The following is a 14,347-nucleotide window of genomic DNA, read 5'->3' on the forward strand; positions in this document are numbered from 1 at the left end:
CAATCCCACTACTGGGCATATACCAAGAAAACCATAATTCAAAAAGAGTCATGTACCAAAATGTTCATTGCAGCTCTATTTACAATAGACAGGACATGGAAGCAACCTAAGTGTCCATTGACAGATGAATGGATAAAGAAGATGTGGCACATATATACAATGGAATATTACTCAGCCATAAAAAGAAACGAAATTGAGATATTTGTAGTGAGGTGGATGGACCTAGAGTCTGTCATACAGAGTGAAGTAAGTCAGAAAGACAAAAACAAATACCATATGCTAACACATATATATAGAATCTAAAAACACACAAAAAAATGGTCATGAAGAACCTAGGGGCAAGACGGGAATAAAGACGCAGAACTACTAGAGAATGGACTTGAGGATATGGGGAGGGGGAAGGGTAAGCTGTAACAAAGTGAGAGAGTGGCATGGACATATATACACTACCAAATGTAAAATAGATAGCTAGTGGGAAGCAGTCGCATAGCACAGGGAGATCAGCTAGGTGGTTTGTGACCACCTAGAGGGGTGGGATAGGGAGGGTGGGAGGGAGGGAGACAGAAGAGGGAAGAGATATGGGAACATATGTATAACTGATTCACTTTGTTATAAAGCAGAAACTAACACACCATTTTAAAGCAATTATACTCCAATAAAGATGTTTAAAAAAAAAAAAAAGAATCCGCCTGCCAATGCAGGGGACATGGGTTTGAGACCTGGCCTGGGAAGATCCCACATGTTGCTGAGCAAGTACACCCATGTGCCACAACTACTGAGCCTGCGCTCTAGAGCCCACGAGCCACAACTACTGAAGCCTGTGCACCTGGAGCTTGTGCTCTGCAAAAAGAGAAGCCACCACAGTGAGAAGCCCACGCACCGCGACAAAGAGTAGCCCCTGCTCACCACAAGTAGAGAAAGCCCGCACGCAGCAATGAAGACCCAACCCAGCCAAAAAAACACAAAAAACATAGCTAACATTTATTATGTGTGTCCTGTGCTGGGCATGCTGCTACATACTTTACGTACATTATCTGAATGAATTCCATGAGGTACGTACTGTTATCCTCATTTTACAGATGACAGTACTCAGGCACAGAGGGGTTAAGTAACTTGTCCAAGGTTACAGGAGCTAGAATTCAAACATGTGGCTGCTTGACTCCAGAGCCAGGCTCTTAGCCACCATGTGACTAATGGGCATACTTTGTTAATCAACAGTTTTGAGTTCAGTTATCATCTTACTCGCATAAACTGCAGAATTTTTCTGTAAATATTTCAGTATGGTCTACAATGAGACTATATGTATACATACACACTCCAGTCTCACTGTAGACTACATGAATGGCATGCAAATTCTTAAAAATTATTAAGAATATGCCATGTAAGTATATACATGTCATGTATGTGTGTGTACATCCATACACACACACAATGTAAGAACAAGAATGGTATTCCCAGACAACCTACTGTTACTTTAATGACCTTTCTACGGAAAATACAAAGAAGGCACAAATAAACCCCCCAAATCAGGAAATGAGCCAAACAGTTGTTCTCAACAAAGTTTCTACGATGTGAACAGGCCAACCCAACAGGCGATAAGACTTACAATAAAAACAGATTAACAACATGATCAATCAAGTCAAATTCCCTGATGATTTCTGGCAAAAAATATATATATATTCAAGATTTGTAATAACACCCCGGATCACAAGAATCCTAAAAGTAGCCCTAAAACTTAAGTCTTATTAAGAAATAATTGGAAAAGTATCTGTTACCTTTTGAGTGATTCTCCTGATTACAGCTTTTTTTTTTTAAAGATGTTTTTGATGAGGAACATTTTTTTAAAGTCTTTATTGAATTTGTTACAATATTGCTTCTGTTTTATGTTTTGTTTTTTTGGGCATGAGGCATGTGGGATCTTAGCCCCCCCACCAGGGATTGAACCTGCACCCCCTGCATTGGAAGGCAAAGTCTTAACCACTGGACTACCACGGAAGTCCCTGATTACAGCTTGTTTTATTGGAAATTTGGAAAAGTATGTGAATAAATTTCTTTATGTTTTCTAAGCACAAGAAATAATTTCCGCTTTTCTTTTTTTAAGTATTTTATTGTGGAGATAAGTATGTATTTTAACCATTTTTTACCACATGTATATACATTTTAACCATTCTTTTTGATGACTTGGGTGCATTTTATTGGTTTTCTTTCAGGTTAACCTTTTTGTTAAAACATTTGGCTTAACTAGCCAAGAGTTTTGTTTTTAATTGATTTTTTTTTTTTTTTTAATTTTTGCTTGTGTTGGATCTTTGTTGTGGCACGCGGGATCTTGCGTTGTGGTGTGCGGGCTTCTCTCCACTTGCTGTGTGCAGGGTTCTCTCTACTTGTGGTGTGCAGGCTTCTGTCTAGTTGTGGCATGCGGGTTTTCTCTCTCTCATTGTGGCACGCAGGCTCCAGAGCGCATGGGCTCTGTAGGTGAGGCGTGCAGGCTCAGTAGTTGTGGCGCACGGGCTTAGCTGCCCCGTGGCATGTGGGATCTTAGTTTCCTGAGCAGGGACCGAACCCGCGTCCCCTGCACTGGAAGGCAGATTCTTTACCACTAGACCACCAGGGAAGTCCCAGATTAACGATTTTTAAGTGTACAGTTCTTTGGCATTAAGTACATTCACAATGTTGTGCCACTATTACCGCCATTCATTCCCAGACTTTTCAAAATATCTTTTAAAAAATTTACTGGGTTGGCCAAAAGGTTCGTTCGGGTTTTTCCATAACATCTTAAATAAATTTGTTTATTATATTATAGATGTTTCGGGACTTCCTGGTGTTCCACTGTAATGAAAAAGATCCCGTATGCCTCAACGAAGATCCCACATGCCGCATCTAAGACCAGACGCAGCCAAAAAATAAAAATAAATAAATTTTAAAAAATTATAGACGTTCCATGTGTTTAACATTTTATTTGGACTTCTGTATACACTATAGTATGCTCACCATTAAGTTTACTTTCCATTCATCACCATATAGTTGATCCTCTTTACTTACTTCACCCTCCTCCTCCCTTTCCCCTCCGGTACCCGCTACTCTGTTCTCTGTACCCACACACAAACGTACACTTTTTTTTTTAATAAATTTATTTTATTTATTTATTTATTTTTGTCTGTGTTGGGTCTTTGTTGCTGCATGCGGGCTTTCTCTAGTTGCGGCAAGATGGGGCTACTCTTCATTGTGGTGTGCGGGCTTCTCATCGCGGTGGCTTCTCTTGCTGTGGAGCACAGGCTCTAGGCGCGCAGGCTTCAGTACTTGTAGCATGCGGGCTCAGTAGTTGTGGCTCGCAGTCTCTAGAGAGTGCAGGCTCAGTAGTTGTGGCGCACAGGTTTAGTTGCTCCGCGGCACATGGGATCTTCCTGGACCAGGGCTCGAACCCGTGTCCCCTGCATTGGCAGGCAGATTCCTAACCACTGCGCCAGCAGGGAAGCCCCCACACGTACATTCTTGTATGTACACACTGAACCGAAGATACCACTGATTATAAAGTGTACCACTGACAGGGACTTCCCTGGTGGCACACTGGTTAAGAATCCACCTGCCAATGCAGGGGACATGGTTTCAACCCCTGGTCCGGGAAGATCCCACATGCCACGGAGCAACTAAGCCCATGCACCCATAACTACTGAGCCTGCGCTCTAGAGCCCATGAGCCACAACTACTGAGGCCATGTGCTGCAACTACTGAAACCCATGCACGTAGAGCCCGTGCTCCGCAACGAGAGAAGCCACTGCGATGAGAAGCCTGTGCACCGCAATGAAGAGTAGCCCCCGCTCGCCACAACTAGAGAAAGCCTGCGCACAGCAACAAAGATCCAACGCAGCCTAAATAAATTAATTAATTAAAAAAGAAAACAGTGTACCAATGAGGAAAAAAACCCTGCCCATTAAACTACAATATATCATCAACTGTAAGAGCAACCTGATATCAAAGATGTAAAAATGTGAAAACATGGGCATCTCAGCATCAGTGAAATACGGTATAAACTGCTTAACCTTGTTGGTAAGTAGGTCCCTTGAAAAACGGAAACCAGTTTTGGTTTCTAGTACCAAGAGAGGCCAGCTGCCACCCTGTCACCTTGACCTCCCTGGTTAGCTGAGTTCCCACGTCTACATGTAATGTGGTCCAGGTGACAGAGGACTGCAGCTATTCTGTGATGCTTTTGTTATCTTCCTCTCCACTGCCATTGCCAAGTTCAGGAGCCACCAGTTCCAGACTCCCCACCCCAGCTCACGTGAAACCTATCCAAAAGTGGACCTTTGGGACTTCCCTGGTGGTCCAGTGGCTAAGACTCTGCACTCCCAGTGCAGGGGGCCTGGGTTCAATCCCTGGTCAGGGAACTAGATCCCACATGCTGCAACTAAAGGTCCCGCATGCCGCAACTAAAAAAATATCCCACATGTTGCAATGAGGATCCCGCACGTGGTAATGAAGATCCCGTGTGCAGCTACTAAGACCCAACACAGCCAAATAAATAAATATTTTAACAAAAAAGTAGACTTTCCTCTTCTACCACACTTGTTCTGACCAATCCAGACGCAAGACACAGCAGGCATTTTCAATAGCAGCCCTCATCCCTCCTCCCCTCCCCACCCTCCACGTCAGCAGAAACTATGAAATGGGTTTTGTAAAATGAGAAAATTATAGTTTTGAAGGTGACATAGTCGGGTGCCTGAGATCCTCATGTTGTGGAACTACTAAAGGCATGCTTTCTAGTCCATTTTCTGGATGTGTTGAATTCACTGGCTTGAAAGTTCTAGACCCAGAAGGGGTAACGTAGCCAGTGTAGAGAAGGAACACCGAGCCAGGGAGGACGAAAAGTGTGGACCAGGACACTGTTTTGATTGTAGATAATATATGTCACACCGTACTCATTTCATTAAGTGCAATAAATCTCCTCTTCCTGGAAGGGCAGTAATGTTGGGAGATTGCTTCTGGTTCCAGCAAGCATAAAGAAAGAACCACTCTACTCAGTCCAGAAAGAAGACATGTGTTTTTTAAATAGAGGCCTCCCAGACAGCCAGGAGCATGAACACCCTCTCAAATCCATTCTCATTGCCTCCATCATGAATAATGCAATATTCTAGCTAGGTTTCCTGCCTCCTCTTTCCACAAACTTACAAGTCATCCTATATTCAGATGCCAAATTAAACTTCCTAAACCTCATCAACAAACCACCGCTCCTCTTTTCCTTCTTCTTCTTACTGTTCTCCTGCTTCTAAAATTCTAAAGTGGCTCTCCGCTGAATAAATTCAAGCTCCTAAACTCGGCAATCAAGCCCCTTGGCCTTAGTTTGTCCATCTTCCCCACAACCTCATACCCCCCCCCCAACATTCAGGCCAATATGAACCCATTTGCAGATGCTCAAGTTCAGAGGGAAATAAATAGCCCACACCCCATCATGGGTACAGTATATTAAACCCCTTGTAGTTCCACCAAACACATGGTATTGTCCCATACTAAAGCCTTTTTTGTTCGCTCCACCAGGAATGCCTTGCCCAGTCTCCTTCTTGCTAACTCCAATATTCTCTTGTGGTCTCATTTCAATTGTTCCATTAGAAAACAACCTTTCCTAACCTTTCATCTGAAATACATGGCCCTCTTGTTACGTTTTAAAAGTATCCCGTACATAATTCATTATGCCGTGTATCATATGGAACATGACCGTCAACTGAATTCACTATGCTATACAAATCTAGGACCCAAATGATACCAATGGTTCCAAGATGTCTAGTCAATCTAAAATGAACATCTCTAAGCTAAAGCAAAGTCTCAGCAGTGAGCTGATTTCTTCTTCCAATCCTGATACTGTCCTCCACGTTCCCTGTCATACAACGTTCTCCCCCTTCCTTATATAAGCTTTGTTCAGAATGCCTATCTTGGACTAGGTAGAAGGAAATCATACTGCACTTTCATTCATTCATAAAATACTTATTTAATGTCTACAATGACTATAATAAAATGAACAAAACAGATACTGTCTCTACCTTCAAGAAGCTTTTCTAGCAAGAAAGACATTAAACAGGGACTTCCCTGGTGGTCCAGTGCTGAAGAATCTGCCTTCCAATGCAGGGGACGCGGGTTCGATCCCTGGTCAGGGAAATAAGATCCCACATGTGTGCCCACATGTGGGCAACTAGGCCCACACACCACAACTACTGAGCTCATGCGCCTCAACAAAAGAGCCTGCATGCCACAAACTACAGGGCCCACACGCTACGGAGCCCGCACCACAACCAGAGAGAGAAAACCCACACGCCACAGCTAGAGAGAAGCCCGCACGCCGCAGCTAGAGAGAAGCCCGCACGCCGCAACTAGAGAGAAGCCCACGCACCGCAACGAAAGATCCCTCATGCCTCAACGAAGATCCCGCATGCCTCAACGAAGATCCAGTATGCCGCAGTGAAGATCCTGCATGCCGCAATGAAGACCCGACACAGCCCCCCAAAAGAAGACATTAAATAATTATAGTTATAAAATCAGCAATTTAATTTCAAATGTTATAAGTGCTATGAAGGAGATGTCCAGATTACTAAATCTAGTGGTCAGTCCCCATCTTGTAAGAGCTATGAGCAGCATTTGACACAACTGATCACTCCTCTTCTTCCTTGAAACACTTTCTCCAATTGGCTTTCAGGACATCACACTCTTTGATTTTCTTCCTACCTTACTCTCCTATGTGGATTTTTTCCTCTTCTTCCCAACCTCTTAACATTGCAATTGCCAATGATACTTTCTCTTCTTCTATTCACTCTCTAGCTGACATCATCTAGCCTTGTGACTCTATATGCCATCTATATGCTGAAAATCCACAAATTCCATCTGCAGCCTGGACCTCCCTCATGACCCCCAGACTTCCAAACCCAAGTGCTTACTGACCATCTCCACTTGGATGCTCAATCACAATGCCCCAAACTGAATTTGTTCCCCAACCTCCCTTGTCTGTAGCATTCCCGCATCTCAGTTGATGGCAACTCCATTATTCCAGTTACTAAAGCCAAAGTAATTTTGGAGTCATCCTTGGCTCTTCTTTTTGTCTTATATCCTATATCTAATCCATCAGCACATCTTGTTGGTACTAACTGCAAAAAATATCAGAATCTGACCACTCTCTGCCTCTGCTATCACCCTGGTCACAGCTACTAATATCTGTGCCTAGGTTACTCCAATAGCCTCCAAACTGGTCTCCCTATTTCTCCTTTTGCCCTATGAGAATCTATTCTCAGCAGAGCAGCCAGAGAGATTCTTTTACAAATTTAAAAGAATCAGGCCCCTCCTCTGCTCAAAACCTTGCAAAAGCTCCTCATTTCACTCATAGAGTAAAAACCCAAGTCTTGGCAAGAACTTTACAACATCTGACCATTTCCTCATAAGCATCATCTCCTCACTTCCTACCACTCTCCCCTCACTCCAGCCACACTGGCCTTCTGCCTGCTCTTTCATCATTGCCAAGCAGGCTCACCTCAGAGGACCTTTCAAGGGCCTATGTCTTCTGTCTTCAATGCTTTTCCCTCAAATACCCCATTGACTAACACACCCCCAAGGTGAACTCCATCACCTCCTTACTTGAAGACTTCTACACTCAAATGTCACCTCAAAAAGGCTAAACCGGGCTTCCCTGGTGGCGCAGTGGTTGAGAGTCTGCCTGCCGATGCAGGGGACACGGGTTTGTGCCCCGGTCCGGGAGGATCCCACATGCCGCGGACCGGCTGGGCCTGTGAGCCATGGCCGCTGAGCCTGTGCGTCTGAAGCCTGTGCTCCGCAGCAGGAGAGGCCACAACAGTGAGAGGCCCATGTACCGGAAAAAAAAAAAAAAAAAAAAAAAAAAAAGGCTAAACCTTTCTACCCTATTTAAAATTGCAACTTATCCTCCCTAACACCTGAGCCTTCTAATCTCCCTTACCTTCTTCTACTTTTTCCATAGCATTATCACCTTCTAGCATATTACATAGTTTGTTATTCATTATGTTAAATGTCTGTTGTGTCTCTCCCAATTATACTATAAGTTCCATAATGGCACATATTCTTGTCCAGTTTGTTCTCTGATGTACCTTAAGCAACTAGAACAGAGCTTAGCACATAATAGGTGTCCAGCAAATATTTGCCGATGAATAAAATCTCAAATTTTTAGCGTTAGACTAGGCTTCTTCTCACTTTGTTACCCCAGAATCCCAAAGACCTAAAGATTAGAGGAGTGGAGGCAAGGAAAGAAGGACAAAGTGTAAATGATGGCAACAAACTCTTTCATCTCTCGCATTGAGAGGTAAACTCTCTGAAGGTAAGTACTGCATCACATTCATCTTCGTACCCCCAGGTACCTTGTGCATAGTAGATACTTAATAAATTATCTGTTGAGTACATAATGAATAAATAGCACAGAGAACTGTGCCTGGCATATAAAAATGTTTGGAAGATGAATGAATATAAAGCGTCAAGTAACATAATAGAGGTACCAAGAGGGAAACGCTATGCTCAGACTTTATCTCAGAGACCTCCCTTTCTAACTGCCTGACTCTCACTATCTATCAACTCTGGTAACAGCAATGATTAAGGCAGGGGGAGGAGGTTGAGAAAGGATGAGAGAAGGAAAAGAAGTTGAAAACAAAGAGGCACAATAAAGTGTGAGCTTTTAAACTTTTTTACTGCGATTCACAAGTAACACTTTTTATCAGCATGACTAAAAACACATAATACCTACACATATACACTCACAAACATATACCTATTTCACTTATATATGACATTTATACATGAAAAAAGTTTATGAAACAACATTGACTCTTACTATATGCAATGCTCTCTAATATTTTCTATTTTATTCAATTAGAAATAAAATGAAACAACAACAGAATTCTGGCTGCTACCTAGTAGATTTCACAATCCACTAAATTGATTTCATGCCTCACTAAATTGATTTCATGACTCACCAATGAGTCTTGACATGTAGTTTGAAAAGTATTGTAGAAGCAGTTTTTTCACTCTCATCTTTGCCTCACTGCAATGAATATCACTCTCCAGAAAATCTGAAAAGAATTGTGTCTGCTACAGTAACATAAGGGAAACGAAGAAGCAATAAATCATGGTTCTGATCCCACAGTAGGTCAGGGCATAAAGAATCTTAGTCAAACTTCAGATGGAATTTTAAAAAATTGATTCCTCCTTAAAAAATTAAAAATAGAACTACCATATGATCCAGTAATTTCACTTCTGGGTATTTACCCAAAGAAAACAAAAACACTAATTCAAACATATATATGCACACCAATGTTCACTGCAGCATTATTGACAATAACCCAGATATGGAAGCAACCTAAATGTCCATTGATGGATAAATGGATAAAGAAGATGTGGTGATACACACACACACACACACACACACACAATGGAACATTACTCAGCCATTAAATAAATTAAATCTTGCCATTTGTGACATGGATGGATCTAGAGAGTATTATGCTAAGTGAAATGTCAGACAAAGACAAATATCATATGATCTCACTTATATGTGGAATCTGAAAAACAAAATAAACAAACAAAACAAAATGAAAACAGACTGATAGATACAGAGAACAAACAGGTGGTTGCCAAAGGAGAGTGGGGTGAAGGGTGGGGAAAAATACGTGAAAGGGATTAAGAGGTACAACCTCCAGTTATAAAATAAATAAGCCACAGGAATGTAATATGCAGCATAAGGAATATGGTCACTAATACTGTAATAACTTTGTATGGAGACAGATGGTTACTAGACTTATCGTGGTGAGCATTTCACAATGTATGCAAATGTCAAATCACTATGCAGTACACCTGCAACTAACATAATATTGTACATCAACTATATTTCATTTAAAATTTTTTTTTAATTCCTGGAGTTCTTATGAGAAAAGAAAGATAGTGGCTAGAGAGCTGGCTGCAACGGCTAAATTTTCCTAAGAGTTGCATTAGCAACATATCCCAGGGCTCCATAAATTCTCACCCACAGCCCCTTGTTCTCCCAGCTTCAATACCATAGACCATTAGGTCTTTCACTACTGCCTGGAGCTGAGGAAATCTCCTCACCTAGTATACAGCAGATGGGAAGAAAAAGAAATCCATCATTTGTTTCTAAGCTACAACTCTGGGTACAGTTCACACTGCTATATGTGGCAGTTCTGTTCAAGAGTACCTCTAGAGCTATCATAACTTGCAAAAATACTGAATTAAGTGTTCTTCTAACAGACAGCAGTGTTTGTTGATTCTTCCTGTGTCTGGATATTGGATCACCTTAGCTGCACTGCACTTTTTGTCTTTTCACTGCTCTATTCACCCTTAGATAACTTAAACAACGGCAACCTTGGCAGCAGGGGCAAGTGGAGCGGTCTCTGCCCCACGGGTGGGTAATACAGCAGATGTACCAGTTACTGAATCCATTTGGAGGCCTAAAGGAGAATTCTCCCTGGTCTCCTCACTGTTCAGCCTTAAGGGTAGGAAATACTTCTCTCACCTGTTGAATCACCCAGGTGAGGGCCTCAGATCCTCCATGGGCTGAGCTCTCTCCAGGAACTTCTGAGTATTAATTCTCCCTCCAATGCTCTCTATTGGCCCCATTCTGTCCTCTGGCCCAGAGGGCAATAACCTCCTTCAAGCTTCTCAGTTACTCCTCTTACAGAATCAATGTCTTGCTCATTCCTTCCATGTCCTGCCTGCCTGCCACCCCAACAACCTGCTCCACTCCGGGGAGTTGCCTGGTCATTGGAAAGGGTGGACAGCAAGGCCATAAGTTTCAACAGTCACCTTCTCAGAAACCCCCTGTACCCTCAAATAAGTGAAAAGATTCCAGTCTGCAATCTGTATGTTTCAAGGAATATAATGAAGAATATGAAGATACTTTCAAAGGGAATCCAAAATTATCATTCATTCAAAAAACACCTAAGTGACCACTGAATGGAGGGCACTGTCCTAGGAGGAGACACACCAGTTTGACCCCTAAGGAGTTTCCTTGGAAAGGGGTCACACTAATTTACATGTTGGAGTACTGATGTTAGTGCAACAAAGGTTCTGTTAAATACATAAAATGAAAAAGTGATTCCCACTACATTTTCCCTTTATCATACTTTTGTGGGGTAGGATTGTCATTTAGATTTAAGAGGAAAGTAGTTAAGGTTTTTCACAGGCATTATCTACTAAATATATGAAAAAACATATAATAGTTTGTCTTTTCTTTTACTTCCTTTAAGCTGTTTTGATATATAAGTGGAGAATAAGAACCCACAAGGACAAGCTTTCCCTTTCTGTCATTTTTACTGACTTTCCCTCATGTTTATACAACATATTCCCTAGCCTGCACCCATCAGCTTCCATCATACTTAACTCTAAAGCTGCATACCCAGCCATATGCAGGTTATTCTGTCACCTAAAGGGGATCTAGGCACTCTGTGGACTCAGAACTCATGTGAAAGTACAGAAAAGTTGGTTTTTCATAAAGGAAAAAGACAAAGTAGTAAGAATACCAGAAAGTAAAGAAGCATTTGCTGGGATGTGTGAGGAGAAAACAAAAGTATGAGAATCTATAGAATTTTCTGAGGTACGAAAGATAGTGATGGAAAAAAGGTTAGGGAAACGCAGATGGCTTCCTGTTGGCTTTAATGAGACTCTTCAAGTGTTCCTGGGTTCAGTGTTTCTAGTACAGCAATCATGTAGTCATGCAGATCAAGTCAAAGCTAGAAGGTGACTGAAAAGGGCCTTTTATGCACAATAAAAAGTTGAACTTTTTTCCCAACAGACAGACTGAGGTTACCTTTGACAGTCTACTCACTCGCACCCCACCCCACCCAGCAAAGAGGGTCAAAGACAATAAATGAGAATCCAATAAATGGATTTTTTGTAAGTACATACCTGTTTTAGGCCACAATGCATTGACTGCAATTTCACCTTTAAATTCTTCTGCCATTCCAAGCACACACATAGACATACCATACTTAGCAATGGTGTAAGCTGAAAGAAACCACCAAGAATTTAATTAAGAAAGAAATTAATCTGTGAATTTAAATAACCAATTTCTTTCTATTACTATTCCTTCCTCGATATATTTTTTTCAGAATTATTTAATAATAATACAAAACATAATTTTAATTTACTATTTTTAAAAGAACAGTTTTTAAAGAAGTAACTGTAGTTTTATGGAAATGGTTTTTATATATATCAGGGATGAACCACTTTTACATACTTCCATCCTAATATTAGATTCAAAGAAAAAAAGACAGTAATAAACTTTCACTTCTCTTAATATTATGGGAGTAAGTTACATTATTGTTTCTTAATCTGGTTTTTTTCCTTTTCTTTTTTAAAAAAATGAAAGTGACCATTTAAAGGAAAACTACTACTAGTAAAACATAAACAAAAGGTTGCAAATTCATTTAACCTAGTCTATTAAAACAAAACTCCTTTTGGTTTTGTTCTATGGGTTCCTACTTCAACTGCCTTCCTTTCCAAATTTTACTGAATTATGTTGAAATAAGGATAAGTATCTGACACAACTATTTCAAAGGAGGCACCTATACATAAATCTTGTTATTTAGCAAACTCACCTTAAATCACTAGTTTTCTGTGAAAGGTAAAGTATTCCATGGATCGTTTTCACCAACTTTACTGAAGAATAAGTTACATACAATAAAACACACCCACTGGGACTTGAGAGAGCTTTCTAGGACAGGGATATCCATATCTCCATTTGATTATTGGTTATACAGGTATATACGTTTGTCAAAACTCATCAGACTGAACCACTAACATCTGTGCATTTTATTTAATGTAAATTATACCTCAATTTTTTAAATTAAAGATAAAAGATTAAGAATCTACTTACAAAATGCTATCAATTTCTGCATAGAAAATTTAATGTTGAACGCTATGTACAAATTGTGATTACATCATAGATATACTGGTTTAATACAAAACAAATTGACTAAACAAGCCATCCCCTCATCCTACCACCTACCACAGTGCTGTTTGAACCACAGTGGATTTAGGTTCAGTGGTGGGCTGAGATTGAGGATATGAGCAATTTTACTCTTTTTCAAATAAGGAATGCATGCTTTAGATCTGAAAGCAAAAGAAAACACAAGTCAAGTTACTAGCTTTCTAACAGCTTCATTACTTTCTTAAGTTATATTTTAAACTACTTCTACAGAGCAACTGAACTTGTTCAATAACCGGCAGGGTACTTCTGTTGGTTTTCTTTGTTGTTGTTCCCCCACTTACCTGGAATGCAGATAGGAAAAGCAACTAATATTCATCCTTTGAAGCTGTGCATAATGGCCTGACAATATGATCTGCTTGATGAAAATAATCAATTCCGTGGCACAATAGCCTTAAATCCAACTTAGATTATCTTCAACTACATCCTTCCAAGTCAGACGGACCTAGGTTCAAATCCTCCTTCTGCCCTTCATTGTGTAATCTGGGGCAAAATATATAGTATTCTAATTCTTAGTTTTCTCACTTGTAAATGTTGGTAATACCTGCTACTATCTAGGATTGACCAAGGGATTAAAATGAGATGATACATATGAGATACTTAGAACAGTGCATATATTAAACATGAAATAAACAACTGCTATTATTAGTATTACATATTCTGATTTTTTTTCATCTTAGTAGCTATAGTATTCCTACCACACTGGAACTGTAACTTAATACATGAACTCCCAATACATAACCAAATTTAATTTGTACCAATATGCAATGCAATGTTCCTTTGCAGGCAATATTTAGTTGTTTGTTTTTTAAACCCTTTCAAAAAGGTAGATTATTTTACAAAAGACACAGGTCCAATATTAGGAAATGTTTAATTATTAAGCTATAGTATATAGCTTAATAACATATTGTAGCTTAATAATTTTAGTTTTTAGTTTTATTTCACATTCAATAACTTCTAGGACTTGAAACTAGTCCATTCTTCTTAAGTCTGTTCCTTTATTACCAATGTACAACATTCTTGTTACCATCTACAATGTCTTTTTTTTTTTTTGCAATGTCTTTTTAAGTTTATAAACCAAATACAATCAATATCACTAAAGGGTTTTTGTACATATTGTTTTTCTATTACAAAGGTGCTTCACTCTTATCGGGGTCAGGTAGAGAAGGGCAAACAATATTACAGCTGTTTGTCATTAGAACAGTGAAGCTGCACGTCAAAGCATCAACAGGAAACAACCTATTCCAAGCAATAAGACCATATTTCACACTCAAGGGAAGGAGTTCATTTCATTTACATTACAAACATGAGCTTCTCTAATATATTAGACAAAACCTTTCCACCTGCACTTTG

General features: G+C 40.2%; 1 protein-coding gene across 1 annotated transcript in view; it reads right to left on the reverse strand.

Moving 5' to 3' along the window:
- The window catches only part of HSDL2 (hydroxysteroid dehydrogenase like 2), an 85,940-nt gene that overhangs the window by 36,503 nt on the left and 35,090 nt on the right, over window positions 1-14,347 (reverse strand). Inside the window, exons 5-6 of the mRNA XM_060014319.1 lie at window positions 13,016-13,119; window positions 11,914-12,012 (exon numbers count right to left, since the gene is read on the reverse strand). Of these exons, the coding sequence (XP_059870302.1) occupies window positions 11,914-12,012; window positions 13,016-13,119 (203 nt within the window). The remainder of the gene's footprint in view (window positions 1-11,913; window positions 12,013-13,015; window positions 13,120-14,347) is intronic.

This window comes from Delphinus delphis, chromosome 6 (genome assembly GCF_949987515.2).
Source record: "Delphinus delphis chromosome 6, mDelDel1.2, whole genome shotgun sequence".
Classification (NCBI taxonomy): Eukaryota; Metazoa; Chordata; class Mammalia; order Artiodactyla; family Delphinidae; genus Delphinus; species Delphinus delphis.